The 21525-nt window shown below is 39.8% G+C and overlaps 1 protein-coding gene across 3 annotated transcripts in view; it reads right to left on the bottom strand.

Annotated features, from left to right (window-relative positions):
- The window catches only part of garre1 (granule associated Rac and RHOG effector 1), a 40756-nt gene that overhangs the window by 10155 nt on the left and 9076 nt on the right, over positions 1 to 21525 (bottom strand). The window contains exons 2-9 of one of the 3 annotated variants that reach the window (XM_019360532.2): positions 17071 to 17253; positions 15069 to 16506; positions 6660 to 6872; positions 5920 to 6060; positions 5544 to 5639; positions 5021 to 5182; positions 4622 to 4780; positions 777 to 874 (exon numbers count right to left, since the gene is read on the bottom strand). In XM_019360532.2, coding sequence (XP_019216077.1) covers positions 777 to 874; positions 4622 to 4780; positions 5021 to 5182; positions 5544 to 5639; positions 5920 to 6060; positions 6660 to 6872; positions 15069 to 15572 — 1373 coding nt within the window. In that variant the 5' untranslated portion in view covers positions 15573 to 16506; positions 17071 to 17253. The remainder of the gene's footprint in view (positions 1 to 776; positions 875 to 4621; positions 4781 to 5020; positions 5183 to 5543; positions 5640 to 5919; positions 6061 to 6659; positions 6873 to 15068; positions 16507 to 17070; positions 17254 to 21525) is intronic. The other 2 variants (XM_019360523.1, XM_025907642.1) reach the window with 2 other exon arrangements.

The following is a 21525-nucleotide window of genomic DNA, read 5'->3' as shown; positions in this document are numbered from 1 at the left end:
TGGGGCTGCAGTCGGCACCACTAACCGCCTTAATTTGGGTCGAGGATCGTCCAGTGTCTTGACAGACAGCCAATTGGATCCTCTGGCTCAGTGCTGGTGAAATTTCTTTGGGTCTTCCACTTGACTTTTTTGCTCCGTAACCCTCAAGTTCATTTAAGAAATTCCACATGACTGTCTTACTGCACCCCACCTCAGCAGCGATGGCACACTGCGAGAGACCCTGCTTATGCAGTTCAACAACCTGACCACATTCATAAATTGAAAGGTTTTTTGCCTTTGCCATCAGAACGTCATGACAGTGTGACTACCTGACAGAAAATGACAATGAATCCACATTTTTGTACAGATTTGGCCTTTTAAAGGCATGTGGTCTGAAACTTTTGATCAGCTGTAAAACATTAACTGTTTAAACTGTTTCAGTTTAAGTGTTGTCTTCAATAAAATGCATGCTCAAAAAATGTTTTGTCTCACTCCCGTTTCTTCTTGTTGCATGTTGAAGATCTACTTGGAATCTTGTTAAGATCCAACGATGCAAAATATGATTTTCTGCCATTTTTCAAGTGGTCTTAAACTTTTGATCGCGACTATAGTAAACAGCCCAGGTACCCGTTTTAATTATGATTTCCTGGCAAAAAGGCTGAATAACATGTATACAAACAAAAAATAATGCAAAAATGTATGTATAAATATTACCTATATGCCACGTAAAAAAAAAAAAAAAAAAAAAAAAAACCCTCATAAAAACTTGTGTGTTGCCTTTCTCACGTTGTACTCACCATGTAGAAGGAACCTGGACCACCACCTTGGATCCCTCCAGAGTGATCTGGGGAGCATAGGCCTCCTTGTTCTCAATCTGAGCAGTATCGACAACCACCTGACAGGACACAGAAACACCCCTTTGTTAGCCATCTTAACCTTTCCTGCCATTTCTTGCCATTATTGTGAATTATCTTCTGAAAAAAGCCTGTGCTGGAGTGCTGCTAAGTTTTTTTGCAATTTTTTTTTTTTCCCCACAAAGTTTTTTTCTTTTCAAACTGTTGCACCATTTCCCTCTGTATATCTGTAGCTCTCTTAACTTTGGTATCGGAATATCATTAAAATGGCAGTAAAAACTGACCCAACGTACACTCACGTCTTCCACCCATCTGCAGTGCAGTGGTCCAATGCACTAGGTTCAAAAACTGAAATGCAAGACCGTCCAAAGTGCTACAAATACTGTGGTGGACGCCAGGTAATGTGACGTCAAACTTGGCGAGTATAAAGACACCAACTCTACAAAACCTTGCAGAATACGGTCAGATACAATTAGTTTTACCCAGCTGATTAAAACCCTCCTTTACCACCATGTAACGATATCAGAAATTTTCATTCACAGTTTGTCTCCCCAGAAATATCAGTGAGGACAGATTCTCAGCAAATATTATCTTTGTGCTGATATCTTCATATCTGCATTTATAATGGCTTCTAAATTAAAATTAAGGTTAAAATGAAGTTCAAGTAAAGAAGATCTGGGGGAAACACCCTTCAGTCAGTGTCAGTGTTGCATAGTTTGTCCACCAGAGGTCACTCCATAACTTCCCTGTTGGCGCCATTTGAAAAACCAGGCTTAAATGTTTTGATCAACTTCTTCATGCTCCTACGCGAGCAAATAACTTCTTAAGCAACTTCCCTATTGGTGCCATGTTAGGAACGTCACAAACACAACAATCAGCTGATCTGGGCAGAGTTGGGAAGAAAACAGTAATCCACAAGTTCCTGTGACAAGATTGTTTTTGGCGTAAAAAGATTTCTAAAGTGCACAGTCATATCATCTTAGCAAGGACTCAGAAATAACTAAACATGACAAATGTTTAGTAAATCTACGTATAGTTCAAATGTCTGAGAAAAATAAATATAGTGGCTGATATATTGGAATATAGAACTTTTAAAATCACCAGATATCATCTGCATTGGTCTTGAAAATCCTGTACTGGTCAGGGTCTACATGTCACCAGCTGCTAGCATCTCCTCCTTTCATGCTTTCATAGCCTGGGTATGCTCAACCCTTAACTGGTGAAACAAGTTTGCCGTTTCCTCCTTTAGTGGGAAGAGTTTTCTTGCCTATTTTGCACTTCTTGCATATTCTTGCTTTTTATTGTGCTTATTTGGAGGTTTGAAGTAGCTCCCTTTTTACCAAGGCTTGCCTAGAGGTTTTGGAGACACGTGACCGCTTACCACGTGACATTAACTTGTTGGCCATTTTTGTACGTGCAAGTGAAAAACCTACTAAACATTATGTAGAGGAGACAAACTCTGGCAACTATGAGTAAAAAACACAAGTGTATATACTCTGTCAGATGAAGTAAAACACTTTTATGACAACCCAAAAAGTTGATTCTGTTCATCTGGACGTAGCATTTTCAGTGGGAGAAATGTTTTGTTACACATCCAAGTGACGTCTTCAGTCTCAGCTGAAGGCAGGTTTCTTTGACTTCATAAACAGTACATTTGCATAATGACTGAAACTAGCACCACTGACGAACAATGGGCTGCGAGGTCATTTTCTTGATCATTAATATGCATTTGTCATGACCATTATCAAAACCCTTAGTTATCCCTTATGTGTCAGGATTATTGGACAGCTGGAATGCATTTTCTCCAAATGCCGTGTCTCTGTGGGTTTCAAACCCCAAAACGGCCAACTTGAGGTTAGTATCTTGCCCAAATATCCTTGGACAAGATAATAAGCTCAAGTTGTATTCTTGTATCTTGGCAAGAACCAGGTTTCTCTACGACGCATCCATCGGCGTGTGAATATTAGATAGAAAGCACTTAAGCATAGAAAAAAAGCACTTGGGTGAATGAGCACCTGTGTTGTATAAAGCACACTGAGTGCTCAGGTAGAGTAGAAAGCATTTTTTAAAACAGTAGATTTACCATTTACATCTGGCACTTGCCGTCAGACATGCCTGGGCTTGTCGTGTTCTGCCCACTCAGGAAATAAACACATAATGCTGCTACATGACACTTTTATATCATGTAAAAATGTATACCTGTATTATCAGAGATAATATGATGTGTCACAGTTTAGAAATCAACAAAGTTACTCTATACTTTAAGTTTTTCTGCTTTAAATATACAGCAACACACACTGACAGTCTTAAAAACCAACCAGACATGACTTATGCTCAAAAAAATGTCAGTCTAATTTAAGACTTTTTTCCAGGCACAGTATGTTGTGGAAAAATAGTTAGAAGTCAAAGGCTAGTTACTGGTACGTCTCATTAATTTCCTACTTAGCAGCGAGAGTTCAAGGTGAGAAAGGTGAATGACTATAATCAACAAGTCACAACACACAGGTAAGCCTTCCTGTCTGCTAGGAGTCAAATATATTTGCAAGTTCTTTGAAAGTGGCCTTGGCTCCTTGAGACCTGAGTAGCTGGGTCATAAAGAGGGAGTGAAGGTGGGAGGAGTCCATTTCCTGTATTGCAGGAAATTACCCTATTGTTATTAAAAAGGCAGGTGCATCCTTAAAAAAGGGGGGGCGGGGGGCAAACTATGTGAGAACCACACACAGATGCAGTCAGTTAGTCAGATATGTTGAAACACACACACAGAGAAGTAATGCAGCAGAACAGACAAGGTCGTGTTGTTTTAGTGCACTCTGACAGCCATAAAAAACACAGTGAGCAACATTGCCAGGAACACAAGAGAAATGATGCTTCTCACTGTAACTGTCACATGAGTGTAAAGAAAACAGGGAGGAGAAACATTTCTGTGGGAGCCGTGTTTGGTGCATTGCATGACAATGAGCATGTGAGTAAATGTGTGGAGAAGATACAATGTGTGCGAGTGTGGGTGTCCATGCTTACTTGCCGCAAGATCTATTTTGGGTTTGGTGGAAATAGGCTCAGATAAGGAGCTAATGCAAAGCGCTCGTTCATCATATAGGGATTGTTTTACAGTTAGCACGGGGCTGGACAGGAACAAGCTCTCAGTTTTGACACACAAAGCAGGGCAGACCACACAGAGGAAATAAACACTGAAGCATAAACACACTGGTGTTACTCTGAGGAAAGACTAGCTGATGGCCCTCCCCACGACTCTCCTTTTCAACAGGAGGGTGGGGGAGTTTTGTTTGAATTTCGTCAGACCCGTCCAGACGAGCCTATCCTTCACCCAGATGCTGAAGGAATGCTTTTTCCCTTTTGTCTGTCACTGGTGTTTGTTTACACCTCCTGGCTGCCTCAAAGCAAGCAGACAGATCTGCTCATCTTCAGTACAAGTCGGACAAACAATGGGATGCAAGTAGCCAAACCACCAGATACTCAGATGGAGGATTCAGTGGCAGTGAAGCGTCAGTGAAGAGGCCTGTTCACACAGGTATTCCACCTACTATCCACTGTTCTGAGGTACCAACTACATAGTGGATGTTAACAAGACCAGTCATCATTTGGCATAGACACATAAAATAACTTAAATAAATGACATTTCTGGTGACTTTCTTAAGCATTTAGGAAAACTGAGAAAAATCTATAGAGGAATATTTATAATAATAAAAGTCACTTTATTTTTTTTCCATTGATTTTGAAATTCTTACAAACACTACTGAATGGTGCCCTGACCTAACATCTATACTCACCAGACCAGCCTGGGCAAACAGGAGCTGGACAGCTGTCTTGCAAGCTCCTCTCCAACTGGATGGGCAGACCTGGTTTAGGACCTCAGTGACAGGAGAGTCATCCCTGGGTGTCACTCCGTTCTGCCCAAGGGCCTCCTTAATGAGCTGCAGCATCGTGTGCTAAAGAAACAAAACATGGGGGTCCATTACCAAAGCAGCCTATCACAAATATTTGCTGATGTTACAATATAGATACCTGTATTTAAAAAAACAACAACAACTTGAGACTTCAGGAGCCTGCATATCTGCAAAGGTTATCACTCAAAACACTGAAAAATGTTTTGATGATGAACTAGTAGAATTTGAGTGTTTTCGAGAAACAAGGAAACCAACAGAATGTAGATGAGATGAGGATCATACCGTTTTCAACTTGAGGTTTTCAGCTGCTGACTCATTGAAGGACACTCCTTTGAGAAAATGTGAGCCAATTTGCACGGGGATGGTGGGCAGCTCGCACTGAATGGGCTGCGAGGTGGTCTGCATCCTGCCCGCCTGCTGAGCCTCTGCCTCACTGCAACAACCCTGTACAACACACGCAAGGATGTAAACACACAACAGCTAAAACACTCATTACAGCAAAAAATAAATAAATAGTAGCGACACATTAACGAGATATGTTCCAAATATTCTTTAATCAACTCCTGTGTCAACACTAAAATGATACAAGTACCATAAAAACAAACTTTATGCTATTGGAAAATTAACAGGCATTAAATCATTGCAAGTATTAGGAACAGTGGACAGCCACCAACTCCAGTCCACAGTGACGGGAGAATTAACTGAACACGCTAAAATAGCAGAAGGGAAGGGAACACACACACAAGCATGGGGAGAGCATGCCACCTTGACATGGAAAGGTTACAATTTGTGATAGTAAACACACCTGTAAGGCTGCCTCCACAGCTTTGGGGTTGAGATGAAAGCCTGCCTTCAGAGCATACTCACTATGACCGAGGCTCTCTAATGCTGCTTTATAAGCCTGGATAGGGAAGGAAAAAATGATCAGTTACTTTAATATGTTACAGTTTTTATTTCTCCTCTCTTGGCACTGCAGGGTTTTTTTTAAGTAATTATATTATAGTTTTATAATATAAGACTAAATCTAGTTCCATTGTATTATTCCATTAAAATGAAAAGAAAACCTCAAAGACCAAAGTCCATTTGATTCTTAAAACATACCTCAGTATATGTCTAACTCTGCAAGTCACTGGAATAACAGCAACTCATTTCCTAGCCTGATCTATTCACTCATACTGTACCTGTAAAGCACTGTCAATCTTCATGTTGAGCTCCTTTAGCTGGTGCTCAGGGATGGTTGTGTTGTTGGAGCAAAAGAGCTGCTGAACCTGGATGCCTGCCAGGCAGCCGTCCCGGCCCCTCTCTCTCAGCCTCGCTGTGGCCTGAGGGCACAGCAGCATACAAAAGAGCTCTGGGTCAAATTTACAGCAGGAACACCAATGAAATGTGCACTGCAACAAAATCTCACCACAAGCAAGAAGTACTTGAGAATAAATGTATAATGCTAATATAACACTGATACTGATAGGGTTTTTGCAGCACTGAAAGAAAACTATCTTGTGTAGCTTCTGAAATATGAGCCCTCTGGTGTCTCCCTCTATCCAGGCTGATTCCCTCCAGGGCTAACACCCTGCATGCCCGAGTTTAACAAATCAATCAACCCACTATTCTCATCTCTGCTTCACTATATACAACAAATCTTGAAAAGGTCCTTGGAGACTGATAAGCCTGGAGATTAGTTGGGTCCTCTTACAAAACAGCTTCTCGTACATAGAGATAGGCTTTAAAGAACATAGCAATGCAAGTTTACAGACAAGCTACAGCCCAGAAAAGAGGAAATAGGAAATTTGGACTGGAAATCATAAATTGTTGGCATTTCTCAGGAATGTGTAGCAAGCTGTTTTTTTTTCACCTCACACAGACAAACCACACATTTCCAAGGCTTAGGATCTGGAAAAGTCCTGGGGCTGTGGCTGCATACCTCAGCTGCACCTTTCCATGAGCGGGAAGCTTCTTCCAGCTCTGTGAGGGGCCCAAGGTCAGAGCTTTGGGAGCGGGCATTGGCACAGCGCTCTTGGGCCTGGGCAAGAGCCTCGGCCAGGCAAGACTGAGCCACGGGCTGAACTTTCTGAAGAGCCTGTGATAGAAACTGGAAATGGACCTGCATCACCGTGAGGAAGCACCGACCTAGTACCTAGAAAAAGAACACAGAGATTACAGTTACAACATACCTTAACTCTAAGAGCACTCATCATTATTTGAATGTAGCTCAGTCAAGATGTTTGAGAAACCAAACAATATGGATGCCCTCAGCATAGAGGTGGAATCCTGTATGTCCACATGCCTCTGGGCTTCGTTATTGTTGATTAAAACAAAACTGCTTGCTGCTTTGTTTGCACCTTTCTAATGAAGCATTTGTCAAGTAATGACTGGTTGCTTTACCAACAAGTTATTTCTCCATCTAATATTTTTTTTTGTATTTGCCTGCCTGTTCAACCATAAAGTTCCAGGAACTAAGAAGTGTGTCAACTATTTTTTATTTTTATTTTTTTAAATACACAAATCATCATGCTTGACAGGTAAACCTCAAAAGCTGTGATATATGCTTGTTTCGGTAAATTTGGTACAGGATGTTGCGCAGGCATGATGTGTTTTGGCTCGAGTTGCAGCATATTAAGATAAATGCTTTGAAAAACATGCTAGCGACAACCATTAAACTGTTTATACACACATACACACACACAGCAAATGAATACCAGGCAGATTAAAGTCTGGCTACTGCTTTCAATGATCGTATGCCCTATTAATCTCAAACTTATCCAACAAATAAGCTTAAGTTCTCTTTCAGAAACACTTTGCTGCCTCATTTCCCAATTGCTTTCTACACAAACTTAAAAACCGTAGTGTGAAAGATGGCAAGACCAAATCTCTATAACCAATACATCAACTTTCAAAACACAACATTTTACCAGATTTTAGCAAACCTAAACTTTGCGATAAAGTAAACTTTTTTGATAGATAAATAGATAATTACATAAGAACTTTATAGCGAGGAGAGAAAAATCCACTATTCCACAAATGTGGGAAAAGCATGTGCAAAGTTGACAATAATAACTGATATCATTCCACTACAGAGTGTGTCCAAGCAAGTGCTTACTGAGTTCAGACAAGCTGTTTGTTGTTCAGTTTGCAAAATAAGAGAAATAGGACACCGTGGGTTCGCTACGGTCACAGGGTTTTCTTTTTCAGATACCTGCTGAAAATATCTCAAGGGATAGGCTGAGTTCTGAAGTAAGAAATATGCAGTTGCTTTATGATGGCAGACAGGAACAACAACAACGAAGCCACCTTCATTCTTTAACACAATTCACGGACACCAAAACTAAGATGCACAAATGACTGGAGGCACAAAACCGCCATGACTTTGGAGTTTCATTGGTTTTGTAACAACTACAAAATAGGACACGTTGACAAATAAATTATCGTCTTTGACATGCTCATGACTTTGGAATTTGCTGCCTCATTCAGTGTTTTGCTTTACCATCTAGTGAATTTTAATGGTTGATGGGCCATCGTATCTTGTGATGCTGACAAAAAAAAAAATGTATCAAACTAACTTAGTCTTAGGACACTTGAGCAGATTCCATTTAAATATCAAATGATTCAAGAGTGAAACTTTAGAGTAATTAAATATAAAATTCAAATGAAATTGATTTTGTTTAAGTTCACGATAATTACAGCGGGAACTCAATGTAGTTCTCGCTGTTATGTGTGAGTACACATTTCATTAACAAGCTTCCAGTCTATTTTTCCATATGAAGTATTTTTGAAGGCACACTCAATCCTCCATACGATAGCAGTGCTGGACAAATTCAAACTGTGGTATTCCAAGCAGGGCTCATGTTTAACATGCTGGACCTCACAGAAACTGAACAAATTTATATGAGCTTTTCTGACCAGAAATATCCTCTGAATATTCAGGCTTCTTTTCGTGTTCTTTTGCAAAGTTTAATTGTGGTTTGTGCAAAAGAGAAAACCTACGAAGAGGCTGTTAAGCAGTGTCTTTTGCAGAGTCTGAGCTGGCACAAACTCTGATTTCCACTGATGAACTGTTTACTGAGGCGAAAACACACTGAAACATGCGCTTTTATATTTAGACTGAAGAATCATTGCACCTTACACCACGAGGCTCTGATTAGTACCAGTTTGAATCTTTCTATACCTCCCAATTACTGACGCAACTCAGTTTCAATTTATTTTAATTGGTCTGTATCTTCCTGGGTCATTTTCTATATTAAAAATTAAAAAAAAATAAAAATCTGACCGCAAGACTTTTCAGTTCTTCGGGCACTGACTGTATTCCGGGAATCTCATTTAAAATTATAGATGTCAACATGTTTTCTGAGTCAGTGTGCGCATTGGATAAATAAAGTTCTACCACAGCAAGTCTGAGGTAGAACTATAAAATGAGTTTTCTCATAACAAGCATAACAAGTTAGAGAACCTACCTTTCCCAACAATTTTTGCTGGTGTTGCAAAGTGAGAAGTCAGAGGAAAAAATAGAATGAGTTAAATTAGATTAAATTAGAATGTCTGGGGGACTTAAATATTTATAGAAAATTCCAAAGCAATCTACTGAAAATCTGTTGGATATTTAACTGAGAAACCTTTATGGTAGTACTGGGAAAACCATTACTGGATCACTGAAATGAGCAACATTTATCCTTTGAGACCAATAAAAATTGTACAAAAGTCGACAGTAAACTCCAACTTACCAGCAACAGGTGGAGAAGGCAACACTTCAGTCTCTACAGTCCTTAAAAAGAAATCTATAAATGCAAGTTCATGCCAAAACTGTTAGGTCCACTAAACTATGTAGGATAATATGATGCCTATCCCCCTGCCACCTTCAGTCGGAGAGCTGATAAATACCGGCTCATTTCCAGGGTACACTACATGAGAAACACCTGTTGTTGCTGTTGACATGAAGCAACTAATCAGAGGTCAATTATTCAATGGAGATTTAGTATGTTTGCCAAACAGAAAAATAACATAACAAAAAACACACACAGCCTGATAATGAGGGCTGAGGTACATATCACCAGCATATCTTAATGAAGATAACAAAATGAGCACATGCTGACAAAAAAATCAAAAACTACTCTCCTACAAAGGCTGCTATAATCAAGCAAAGAAAAAAAATGAGGACATGGCTAAAGCACAAGATAATGGATAACACATGTGATTGGCTGTGCAGTATCCCACACAGTCATGGAAAATATGAGAAATAGTGAGTGCAGCAGAGCCAAGCTGATGCTGGCCTCCCTCAGAACCAAACAAGGCGAATCATGAATCAATCATCAACATTTATACTTCTATTTTCTGAGAACACCTGCACAATCACCACACCAGATCTGGGAGAGCAGAGTTCCTGAAGTCCAGACCTTTTCTGGGTAAAAGGAGAGTGAAGCTATTATAACAACCAGATGCTTACATAGTGGGGTTGCACTGCTGTCTGATCTACAAACGAAAACAAGCAGCCTACCTCTGTTCATTAATGTCACTGGTCATGCTTTATTTATTTTTTGCTTTCTCCCTGGCTTTTCACTTCTTTTTCTGTATCTTCACCCTTACACAATCATTCCTAAGAAACAGGAAGGTCACAATTATCCTGACCCCTACATTTCTCAGAAGTGGCCTATTACATATTCTAGTATTTCAAAAACTTAAAACAGCTGTTCTGTGGGACTCTAAAGTCATGTGAATGGAACTTCATCAGCTAAATAAGCAGAACAAAATAATCCAATATAATCTCATAGTTTGGTTAAAATGGGGTTCATCTTTAAATGGCACAACAATCAGGCTAAGAGAGATATATAAAGTATCATGCCGAGTACATAGACCATTTTATTTTTTCTTGAGGTCTAATGCTGGGTTCAGAGTAAATATTAGCAGATCTGATGCAATCAGGATGATGTCAGGTGTGAAAATGAAGAGGTGAAAATGGCCACTATGATCTGACAGAAAAAAAATACTTCATTTCCAATGCTTTCTCTTAGATTGTCAGATTTGAGCAGAGCAGTCTCTGTTGTGTAAAATGAAAATCATATTGCAGATGAAGCTTGGTGTAACTGTTACATGGAGCGCCAGCCTCTATCATACACACTTCTTTGGTTGCTATTGTTTGTTTACACTCTTTATAAATTACTACTGCGCCTTTTCTGAAGACAACATACATGTTGTCAAAAATGGCAAGAATAATTGAATAAAACATGAACTTTGCCATTTCTCTCAGTTGTGAAAAAGCCAAGATTTAATAACTTTATTGACTGCCCAATCTGACATACTGACCGTAATAACAATGGATTTTAACTTGGGTGGACTGCCCAAGAATATTTGATAAGTCAGTTTAACATTTCTGAATGTTTATCTTTTAAATTCATCTGGGAAAGACACCATCCACAACTGATACCACTTTTATTTTGAAAAGTTTGAAATGCTACCAAGCTGGCCGTCTTGGTGTTCTCTTAAACTGAAGGTGGTGACAGTGGACCTTGCTCTGCTTTGGAGACCTGCTATGACCTGGAGGCCACTCTAACCAGAGCCTGCAGCAGAGGTAGCAGATTGCAATGCTCCATCATTTATTTGTCAAAATCTAATATTTGTAGAGACCTTATAAATCATATAGTTTGCTTTTTTTTTTTTAAGTTAGCTCTTTGATGTTTTAAATCCTGTATTGTTTACATCTGTGTCTGCCGGCTTATACTTTTCGTCACACCTTACCAGTGTTAGAACAGTCTGCTTGTTCTAATACAAACAGAAAGAGGACCCACCCTTGGTCAAAAACTCCATGGGGTTATTTTAAACCTTTAATCTGTTTTGGTTTGAACTGGAAACAGAAGGACGCCCAGAAATGTTGTTACACCAACATATGAGCAGCAGGATATGCCATATTTCATTACAAACCAACTGTTGCACATCTGTTTAGGCTGACTGTAGACCTATTTTAAAAAAGAAAAATTAAAATCTCACTCATGAAAGACTGTATGGTGCATGTTGTCCACCTCCCTAGTTTTAACCGTGTTGAAAGGTTTATCCTCAGCGTGTTTTTAACAGTTGAAGACCAAGGTGGTGTTTTTCCAGTGTTTCCATTGTGCACTGAGTCGAGAGTGCTTATTCAGTCGTCTGACTTAAACAACCATGAAGGACTTTCTGATTGCGGGGACTTCACCATCTGCCTCTGGTCTTTGCTCTGCGGTTTAAACTTACAAGCTCGGCAAACAGCCTCCAAACAAACCGTGACAATTTCGTGCATATTTGGCAGCAGAGTCACTTTGACTGCTCAGAAAGCTCTGCTCTAGTTTGGAAAAAGAAGGTTTGTTTTGTAGACCTGGTCTACAAAACAAACCAGGGGGTGAAAAAAGGCCTGGGGGCAAAAAAAAGAAAGAAATAGGAGAAGAAGATGTGAGCAAGGGAAAGAAGGAGGGGGGGGCATTCACATACCACAACTCTCCAAACCCAGAAATGCATTTGGTTCTTTTTGAAGACCTCATAATAAATCCAGCTGCCAAAAAGCATTCCTCGATTCATGCAGACAAAGGAAAATCCCCTCAACAGTCACAAACACAACACATTGTACGAGACAGACTGAATTAGCTGCAATTATCATGAGCTGGGTCTAAACAAGTCTAATCTGAGTATAGCGAATTCTTTTCTACCAAAGCACACCATGGCCGATAGTAGTAGAGATATTTTGTTAAAAACAATGCACAACCGAAACAAAAACATGAGCCACAGATGACTCATCGCAAACCCGTGCACGTATGCTGTACACTTTAATCTGACAACTCTGTACTTTTCTAAATACTGTCCTAAAATTAAAAAAATATTTTTCTTTAAGGCATTAACCGCCGAACAGTCTTACTGGATTACTTAACTCAAATATTTTTGTTCACATGGGACATTATACTTCATTTTATAACCATAACATTATTGTGGAGAGTGTTTTCTCTGAGATCAATGTATTGGAAAAAAGGCCATTGTAAAGTAAAATATTAGTACGTTTCTTTCAGTGTTTTAACAAATGTACCTTTATGCCTGAGGCTAGACAGCACATATGAGTGCCAAGCTGTGCGGTCTAAACTTTCACAGACTTGGGCTTCCTCTAATATTCATCTGTGCATATCCAAGACCACAGAGAGTCAGATTTACCGACTGTGGTGCAGAAGTGTTTCCTGTTTTGGGCTCAGCCACATCCACTGAGGTTCTGCAGGCCCTCCGGTGTCTTGGCCGCTGCAATGTAGCAGCTCTCCTACTACATGATAAAGGATTATCATGTAGCATAGATTGAGTAATATCCCCATAATTTTTGCTTTATAGTGTTGTACTTAACTATACAAAGTCATTTGTGGCACACAGCAATGGTATGGAAATTTGACTAGTCTTGGTCTAAGTTCTGCCAATATTTGTGTGTAGTCTATAAAAATATCTTTACACAAACCACAAAAACCCCGACTAGATGTTTAAACGCTGCTACTCTTGCTATTCAGCAATAGAAATACTGATTACTGAGTAACATTAATTATTCATATTTAATTAATGCACAACACCTAAGATGCTAAAATGTTACACAGCCACCATCAGGAAGCAGCTCCCCTCATTGTGTTAGGGGAAGTTGTAAAAAAATAAATAAAATAAAGCAAGATGGATGACAGCCCAACGAGCCAGTGCAAATCTGCAGTTCTCTGATCTAGAAAATGAACAGTTGGATGAGGGCTGTGTCGAAAACAAACCGGTGAATAAGCATTGGCGCAATGTGTAACCACATTCTTAATGGGTAGGTGGATGTTCAGCTGCAAATAAAGGCTGTTGGTGTTACCACTGCTAACATTATACACATACTGCAAATTAATTGGACAGCATGTGTGTGCAATGTTACGTATGATGCATGTAACGGAAATGCCACAAATTTCGGTTAAACGCATTCAAACTACAATGTTACAGACGAATGTGATCAGCTGTTTCAAATGGCTCTCGTACAGAGGCAACATTTTTATGGGAAATCTTAAATGTATCCATTCAACTTTTTGCTTTCTCTAACTTTTAGTCTACTACTAAGTATAAGTTTTTTCTCCCATGAAACAATTTTGTGTGTACTTGGGTCTGAATGTCCATCTTGCCACAACGATTTTTTACAGGTTGTTCCACGGGCTCACAACTGTGCATTCAATGCAGGTTAAAGAAGCAGGCATAGCAAACATTAAGAAACATGGGCTTTTTTTTCTGCTTGGGTGTGGTGCAGAGATTAAAATTTAGTTACTTGATGCTCACAGCACCCTTGAAGACACTATTATGACAACACAATTACAGCAAAATTGAAAACTGGAATTGCGACGATAAATACCTTATTTTCCATAATCAACTGATGATTATTACCCATTACAAAGACAAGCACCTGTTTAGTCTTGCCATTTTTAAAATCATTGTGTCCTGAAAGGGACACACATTTAAAGTCTGATGTAATGCAAGTTATTTAACCTGTGTGCAAGAACCTAACTTAAGTTTAGAGTTTGCTGAACAGAGCCTAGATTTAATACAACAGGTTTTTATAAGAACTATAGGATTTGTATGCTGTTATTTTTTGGATTGACAGTTTTATCAGTCTCCAATAGACTTCATATATTTCCTCTTTTGTAGAGTCCTCAACTCTCTTGAGCAGAAACACTGTTTTTATTCAAGATATGACAGATGCAGACCAGGATGCTGTTTGATGAATCTTGCTGTGACAAATCTGTCACACCACTGTGTGTGTATATACATAGCACTGGACTGTTATAGCAAAAAAATAAAAGACAACGTGGGAGACATACAAAAAGAAGACAGCAAGATAATAATGACATTACCAGTGAGTCTACAGACCCTTTACTAAACTTACATAAGGAACACCTCTGCTGCAATATTAACCATTGTGCACTTGAACAAATTTAGTACTGGTGAAAGATGTCGTGGTGACAAAGACTGTTTTTTTCTTCTCACATCCGCAGTGTTTTTCACACCTCACCCTCAGATCTTGACACCAGCTTAACATTGGGAATGAGAATGTTATTTGAGCCAGGAAACTCTGATTCATGAAGCCAGCATTCTAACAGAGACCAGCTAAGCAACTTAGCACCCTCTCCAGAGTGCATAAATATGATAAAGTATGTCATGGCTAACTTTAGTACCCCAGCTTCTGAGCTTATGTCTAAACAAAATTTAGACATTGATGATAAAATTTCTTTGTAGCAGTTTTTTTACTGAAGTCAACACAATCTGACAGACCCGTTGTCTTTGTAAACTATGTGGACAGAAAGTTCACATAGTAAAGATTGCATATGATTTGGAGACTTACCTCAACATCCTGCAGGCTGAAGTCATTCTGGTCTTTAAAGTTGGCGGCTCCAGCGCTCAGCTCCATCAGCATCTTGGCGATCTCAGGCTTTATTGCTGCTGTCAGTCTGCTGGCGGCCTCCATGACGTGTTCCTGCACGTCCTTCAGTTGCATAGCTGCTTTGGAATAGTGAGAGTTCCTGAACACACTGCTGAACAGGTCTGTTAGGAAGGCGCTGGCCCGGCAGAACACGTTGAGAGCATCCAAATATTTTGAGATGCCTTGCTGGATATCGGCAACAGCGGTTGAGGTGCCAGAAGGAGATGGGTGGCAGCTGCCAGACATGCCTACCCCAGTGCCCATGGGTGAAGAGGCAGAGCAAGAGGAGGACAGAGAGGCGCTCAGGGTCCGGCTTAGCTCAGGCATCGGGTACTGCTGGTGCTGTTGCACTTTCTGCTTGGACCCGCCGAGCAAAAAGCGACGCTTGTAGTCCATTTTACTTTCCTGCGCACTACAACAATACATAGGTGGTGCAACAGCACCGGAAGCTCCTGTTTGTAGTTTCTTTTTCCTCACAAAGTGCTCTTGTCCTTTTTAGAAAAAAAAACACCAAATTCAATGGCCCTGAAACTGTTCAAGTTAGGTATAAAGACAGCTCAAGGATTGTACCTGCCAGAGGTTCATCTCAGTATGCCTTGTAGAGAGGCAACTTAGAAGTGGGTGAGGCCGAAGGGTGATCAAAAACCGACAGGCTGAGTAAAATACTCACATGCAGCCCTGCTGCAAAATCATCATGCCCAGCATAAAAAACAGCAAAGACACAGCTCCAGATACTCTGCTTTCAGCTTCAAACAAAATGTTCATAATAGAGGAGGAAAGTATTACAGCCAAGTTTTAAAGTGCATTAACTTTCCTTCAGAATGGGGGTGGGGTGGGGAATCCTTCATACAGTATGCAGAGTATATACACACATATGTATTTACATATATAAACCTATACCAGCTTCAGCCAGTAAAAGTAGAAAATCCTTTTAAAAGCTGAAAGCAATAATGAATCAGAGGAAAATGACACACTGGTCAACAGCACGGAAGGAAAATGGCAATTTAAAAAGAAAACAACACACAAGCAAGTAAATGCTGGAATCAGAGGATGTGGCTTCGTCTTTTCTTTTGCAGTGGCTGGCAGAGGAGCAGTGGGAGGCGAAGGGCAGACAGATCCAGTCCGTCTCAAATCCTCTTCACAAAGCAGGACACGGCAGGCAGTGAGCAAGCGGCCATCTGATAGCTCTGTCTGCCTGTCAGAAGTCTCCAGCAGCTTCCCGGTTTCTCCCCTGTCTGCTGGCTGAGGTAGATATTACTCACCGCGGAAACAAGTGTGCTTCCAGATCTCGCTGTTCTCTGCGGATGCAGATTAGAGCGACAAAAGCACAAATGTATCTGTAAGGCCTCTAGGTCATTTCCTAAGGGAGGAAAGGGCAGAGACACAGAAGAGTGTTAACATAATGTCAAAGAGGAAGGATGAGCTTAATTTCAACTGCTTTACTGTGACAACCTAAAATAAACTGGCTGCCCCACAAAAATCAAAACATGGCTAATTTCAGCTGATTTCTAAAGTTTTAGGATTGGTATATAGAATGGGTTAGGTATAAACTGTCAAGTAATGTGCCTTCAAACAACAACTAATATTCTAGTATGAAACCTTTAATGGATGGTGACAAGGAAAGCAGTAAGAGAAAGCATGTATACTTTACAATATAATATGCAAGCCACAAAATATCAACTTGCTTTAGTTTTGTTCAGTTGCAGTGACATCCAATCAGTGATATCAAACCACAACCATAAAGTTGTACTACCCATTATGTGTTGTAAACCAGAAGTGACACTCAAAGGCTTTTATTTTAGAAAACTGATTGGGAAGGATGCGTTCAGCCACAATTCCCTGAAATTGCTGCTAATATTGTATTACAGTTTGGTAAAGAGCTGTGCTTTAGTTGTACATTTCTAGACGATTACTAATACCATACCTCACTGAGCGTCTGTGCAAAGAATCTCTGGCAGTGTCTGGTTTAGCAGAACACAGCTGCAGACAGAAATTCCTGCATGAAGCCATTGTTGGAAGACACTGCGGGGTCTGTTGAGCTACACGTAGTAGGAGTCACAATACTCTCATTCTGTGTGACTTTTCCATCTCCCTTTTGGCCTTTTCACTGAATTAGGAATATAATATTTTATATTGTTAACATCAAAGGATTTGGCCTCACTTCTCTTCTAGCTTGTGACTGTCAGAAGATTAGCAATTTAGAAGGTCTCAAGACAAACCACAGTTAATAACATTCCTGACAATAAAACAATACTAAACATAATCTGGAATCATATAAGTTAAATAAATAAACATTTCATGTAAACTGATCCAAAAGAAACATGCCTTAAATCTGCAGGTGTAAAATAACATTTTTCTCATCTTAGGTCGCAGTGTTTTAGGAAGGAACAAAGAATAAATTCCCATTAAACCAGTTCCTTAGCTATGCACTTGCAGATAGCTATGTGGCACTAAAGACTAAAACAGACACACTCTTTATGACAATAAAGTCAATACGACACTGAACATGATCCTGACAGACCATTTTCTTTATGAAACAGCTTTCCATATACCAGGCAGAAATCTGACTGTGTTATCTTGTAACATCACACTGAAAACAATTGTGTTTTGGGATGAAACAGGAACGGCAGATAAAAAAATATTATTCCCAGCTAGGTAACACATCCAGGATGCTGTCACTGTAGGTTTAGCAGCTGTGTGGTAGCCCCACATACAGGGTAGCTTCCATTACGCATCTCCGCCAACATTCTCCTGACCTTCAAAACCTCACTTCCTTTCACAAACAGAGGGGACGCCCAGCAAAAATCAGCCCACCCTTATCTGTCCTGGGCCACTGAGTTGAGAGACAGAGCCAAGGGAAACTACTGACCTCCTCTTGAAGGGACAAGGGAAATGTGCTTTCAGTTTTTTTAACCCTTACATTACAGTAGTTAATCTTTCAGTTATTATTTTGAAAATGTGCTAGAAGGACACCTTACTTAAAGACAAGCACACAAATGTACATCGTAGTCAGTGAGGTTTCATCTCCAACACTTGTTCAGTGTTGTGGTTAAGAGCAGCTAACTAGTGCAACAGGCCTCTAAATCCCAGGGATTACAGGCACAGTGAGAACCTGCCAGGTGCCCACAATGCCTGCTAGTTGATGTAAGTAATAGGATATAAGCTTCTACAAAGTAAATGTGAAACCTAAGCTCGGCTAGCCTAGAGCTGGTTACTTTTGTTCTCACACATTCACACTATTTTTGGCTAAATGATGGGTGGAAGATTAGTCTTCTTTCAAACAACTTGATGCATATACTAAACAGGTCAGTGAGGAAACCACAGTGAACAAAACTAGCTTGCTAGTCATACAGCATGAAGTGAAGGACCAGGACACAGCTGGAAACAATTAAAACTAATTGTGGACAGCGGTTAGACAGCTTTAGGAATGTGGTTTGGAAAAACAGAGGTTGGATATATTTAATCTTCATGAAATAATTCTTTTTTTCCACCTTTAGATTTGCTGCCTCAAATTGAGGAAGTCAAGTATCTCAGGGTTCTTGTTTACAAATAGCAGAGAAGTAAAGTAAGAGGTTAACAAATGGATTTACAGTGCTATAGATGCATCAGTTTGCTTTATTGAAGGCAAATCTCAATGCAAAGCTATTCACTGACTTGTCAAGCTGCATTACTTCCCTCACAAACTGTGGGTTATGACTAAAAGAAAGACTGCAGATTCACACAGCAGAAATAAACTGTGTCTGTCCCAGCTTCCTGAATCTCCTTAGTGATAGGGTGAGGACCTCAGTCATTCAGGAGGGCCTCCTAGATGCCTCTGAGGTGAGGCATTGCAAACATGTCCAACCCAGGTCAAACTACAGAAACAGTCTCTTGGCTAGCTTGAGAATGTCTCCGTAATCAACCAGAAAAGTTGGATGCCATGGCTGAGAGAAGTCTGGACATGGTTTCTTAAGCAGTGATTATACCCTATTGTGGATACGGACCCAGGTAGCTGGAGACACCATGGATGTATTTAAATTAATGAATTTTAATTGCAGTTCTCTGAAATCCACCTGAAGGGAACACATGCTGCTGGTGCATTACAACAAAGACATGGATGTAACATTTTTATTAACCTCCTAGGACCTGGCATCCACATATGTGGACATCACATTTTGGGTTGTCTAGAACAAAACACAAAATTTTGCTCTACAAGGGCCTGATATCCACTTACCAGGACATTATACTGCCACTGTTCTATCGAAATTTGAAGCGAATGTCCTCATATGTGCATCTCATTTTTCTCAGAAACAAAAATCAGGTAAAGAAAAAAATAAATAAATAAAAAAAAAAAAAATCAGGTAATTCTTTGTTTTTACATTCATCAGGTCCAAATCAGCCCAAATAGCAAAGAAAAATTAAAAATGCATGCCATGAAAGAGTTTGGGTGTAAGGAGGTTAACAGTGGTAATTAAAAACAAATCTGTCAAACATTCAGAGCAGCACTGTTAGCAATGTTGCCTCAGAATAATATAATAATTATTTTTATTTTTTTATTTATTTTTTTTTAGTATAAAGATGGACAGCTATTGTGACGTGACAGGTGAGTCCAGATTCTGAAGTCTCCACACTTCTTGTGGCTGCAGTGATGCTAGTTTTTTTTTCTAGCTGCAATTTACTTTATTTGGACAAGCACATGGAGTGGTTATTTATCAGCCAACACTACTTAGCTTGATTAGCTATCTAGTAATTGGTGAGCTAAGTACAAAACACTTATTGATTTCAGCTCCCTGTGTTAAGACACATGTCAATCAAAGTAACGGTTAAGTCAATAATCCAGGTGGAGTTGGACGAGTTATAAAAATCAATTAATAAATAAGAAAAATCACCTTCATCCAAGTTAAGAATTGGGAACCTATACACCAATACTAAAAGAATTCTTTGACTTTTATTTTGATTGCTGAGTCTATAGCCCCTTTTCCATTCGCGCCTCCTAAGATCATCGGGTTTTCAATTACAATTGAATACCACCTAATGTGTGTGGTCGTCATTATAGCAATGCAGCTGAGTGTTCCGTGACGTAATTAGCTACGGCAAAGGTCGACGTCAAGGTGATGATAAACCTGCTACTCGATCTGTGGTTTTTTGTCAGACTTATTTTAGTGAAAGAGATGCTCTCATGACTCACCACTAACCAGCCAACCAGTCCCGCGGAGTCTGCCGTCACATTTCAGTACCTGCTCAGATCACTTTGGAACCATGGCCAAGCAGGTACTATTTTTGTACTTTGTACCAGGTACAATAAATCAATGGAAAACCCCGATAAATATGGCGAACTGTGGCAAATCAATCCATGTATGTACTAATGGAAAAGGGGGCTTATGTTGACTGACCCCCTTTTGGAGTCAGCCTAAAGTCTATGCCACTTCACACTTCATCTCTAGATGTTGCCCAGGACAGTGTCATAAGATATGCTGAATCTTATGAGTTTCACTTCCTTTAACAAAAAAAAAAAAAAAAAAAAAAAAGCAGTGATAGTGGAAAAAATGAAAAAAAAAATGCTGATTCAAATAAAATTTTTGTCAATTAACTTCATACTATCAAGATTACCCTACAGTCACAATGGTATTAATCTGAGCCTAGTGTAAAGAATGTGGTTCCATTATCTTTCACTTTAAAAAAAAAAAAAAAAAAGTGAATAACTTCATCGCACAATCTAGCACAGTTACAGTCATTTAGCCAGCTTAAAACTGATGACACACTACATTTTTCAGCCAATGTCAGTAAATGTCATCTTATGTCAGTAAATGTCATCTTTTTTGGCAGGCCTATCATTCTATAACAGTGTTCTGTAGTAGTTTTTTTTTTTGTTTTTTTTTGTTTTTTTAGGGCTGTGAACAACAAAAGTAACAACACGTTAAGTGAGTGCTGTGAGTCAGACTCAATTCAGCCCAAACAACAAAGTGACATTATTAGAGAGTGTTCATGGTCTACATTTCCTTCCTGGCAACAAAACTCTGCAGGCAGAGGATATCCCAAGAGAAGCAGACACAGCATCAATATTAATGAGGCCTGTTGGCTTCTTAGGGTAGCTCTGTTGGCTGACAGCCTCCTGTTGCAGGGCACAGTGTGTTAGAGATTGCACCCAAACAAACACGTGTGATAAGAGCGTCCCTCCGGATGCACTGGAGTTCTGCCAGCCCACTTTAGTGTCCTTCCTCCAGCAGGAGCCGCTTAGGGCTAATGTTAGCCCTACTTCCCCACTCGCTGTACATGTCAGCTGCTCAACTTCAACAGGAAGGGGGTTTAGGTTTCCTGGAGCAAGCTCCCTGTCGCCAGTAACAAAAACTTCAAGCCAAGTATGCCACTGGGCATGTAGTAAAGTCATGGTACCTGTCTT

Source organism: Oreochromis niloticus, linkage group LG1 (assembly GCF_001858045.2).
Source record: "Oreochromis niloticus isolate F11D_XX linkage group LG1, O_niloticus_UMD_NMBU, whole genome shotgun sequence".
In the NCBI taxonomy this organism is placed as follows: domain Eukaryota; kingdom Metazoa; phylum Chordata; class Actinopteri; order Cichliformes; family Cichlidae; genus Oreochromis; species Oreochromis niloticus.
The sequence above is the reverse complement of the archived record's forward strand: the minus strand, read 5'-3'. Positions and strand labels throughout refer to the sequence as shown.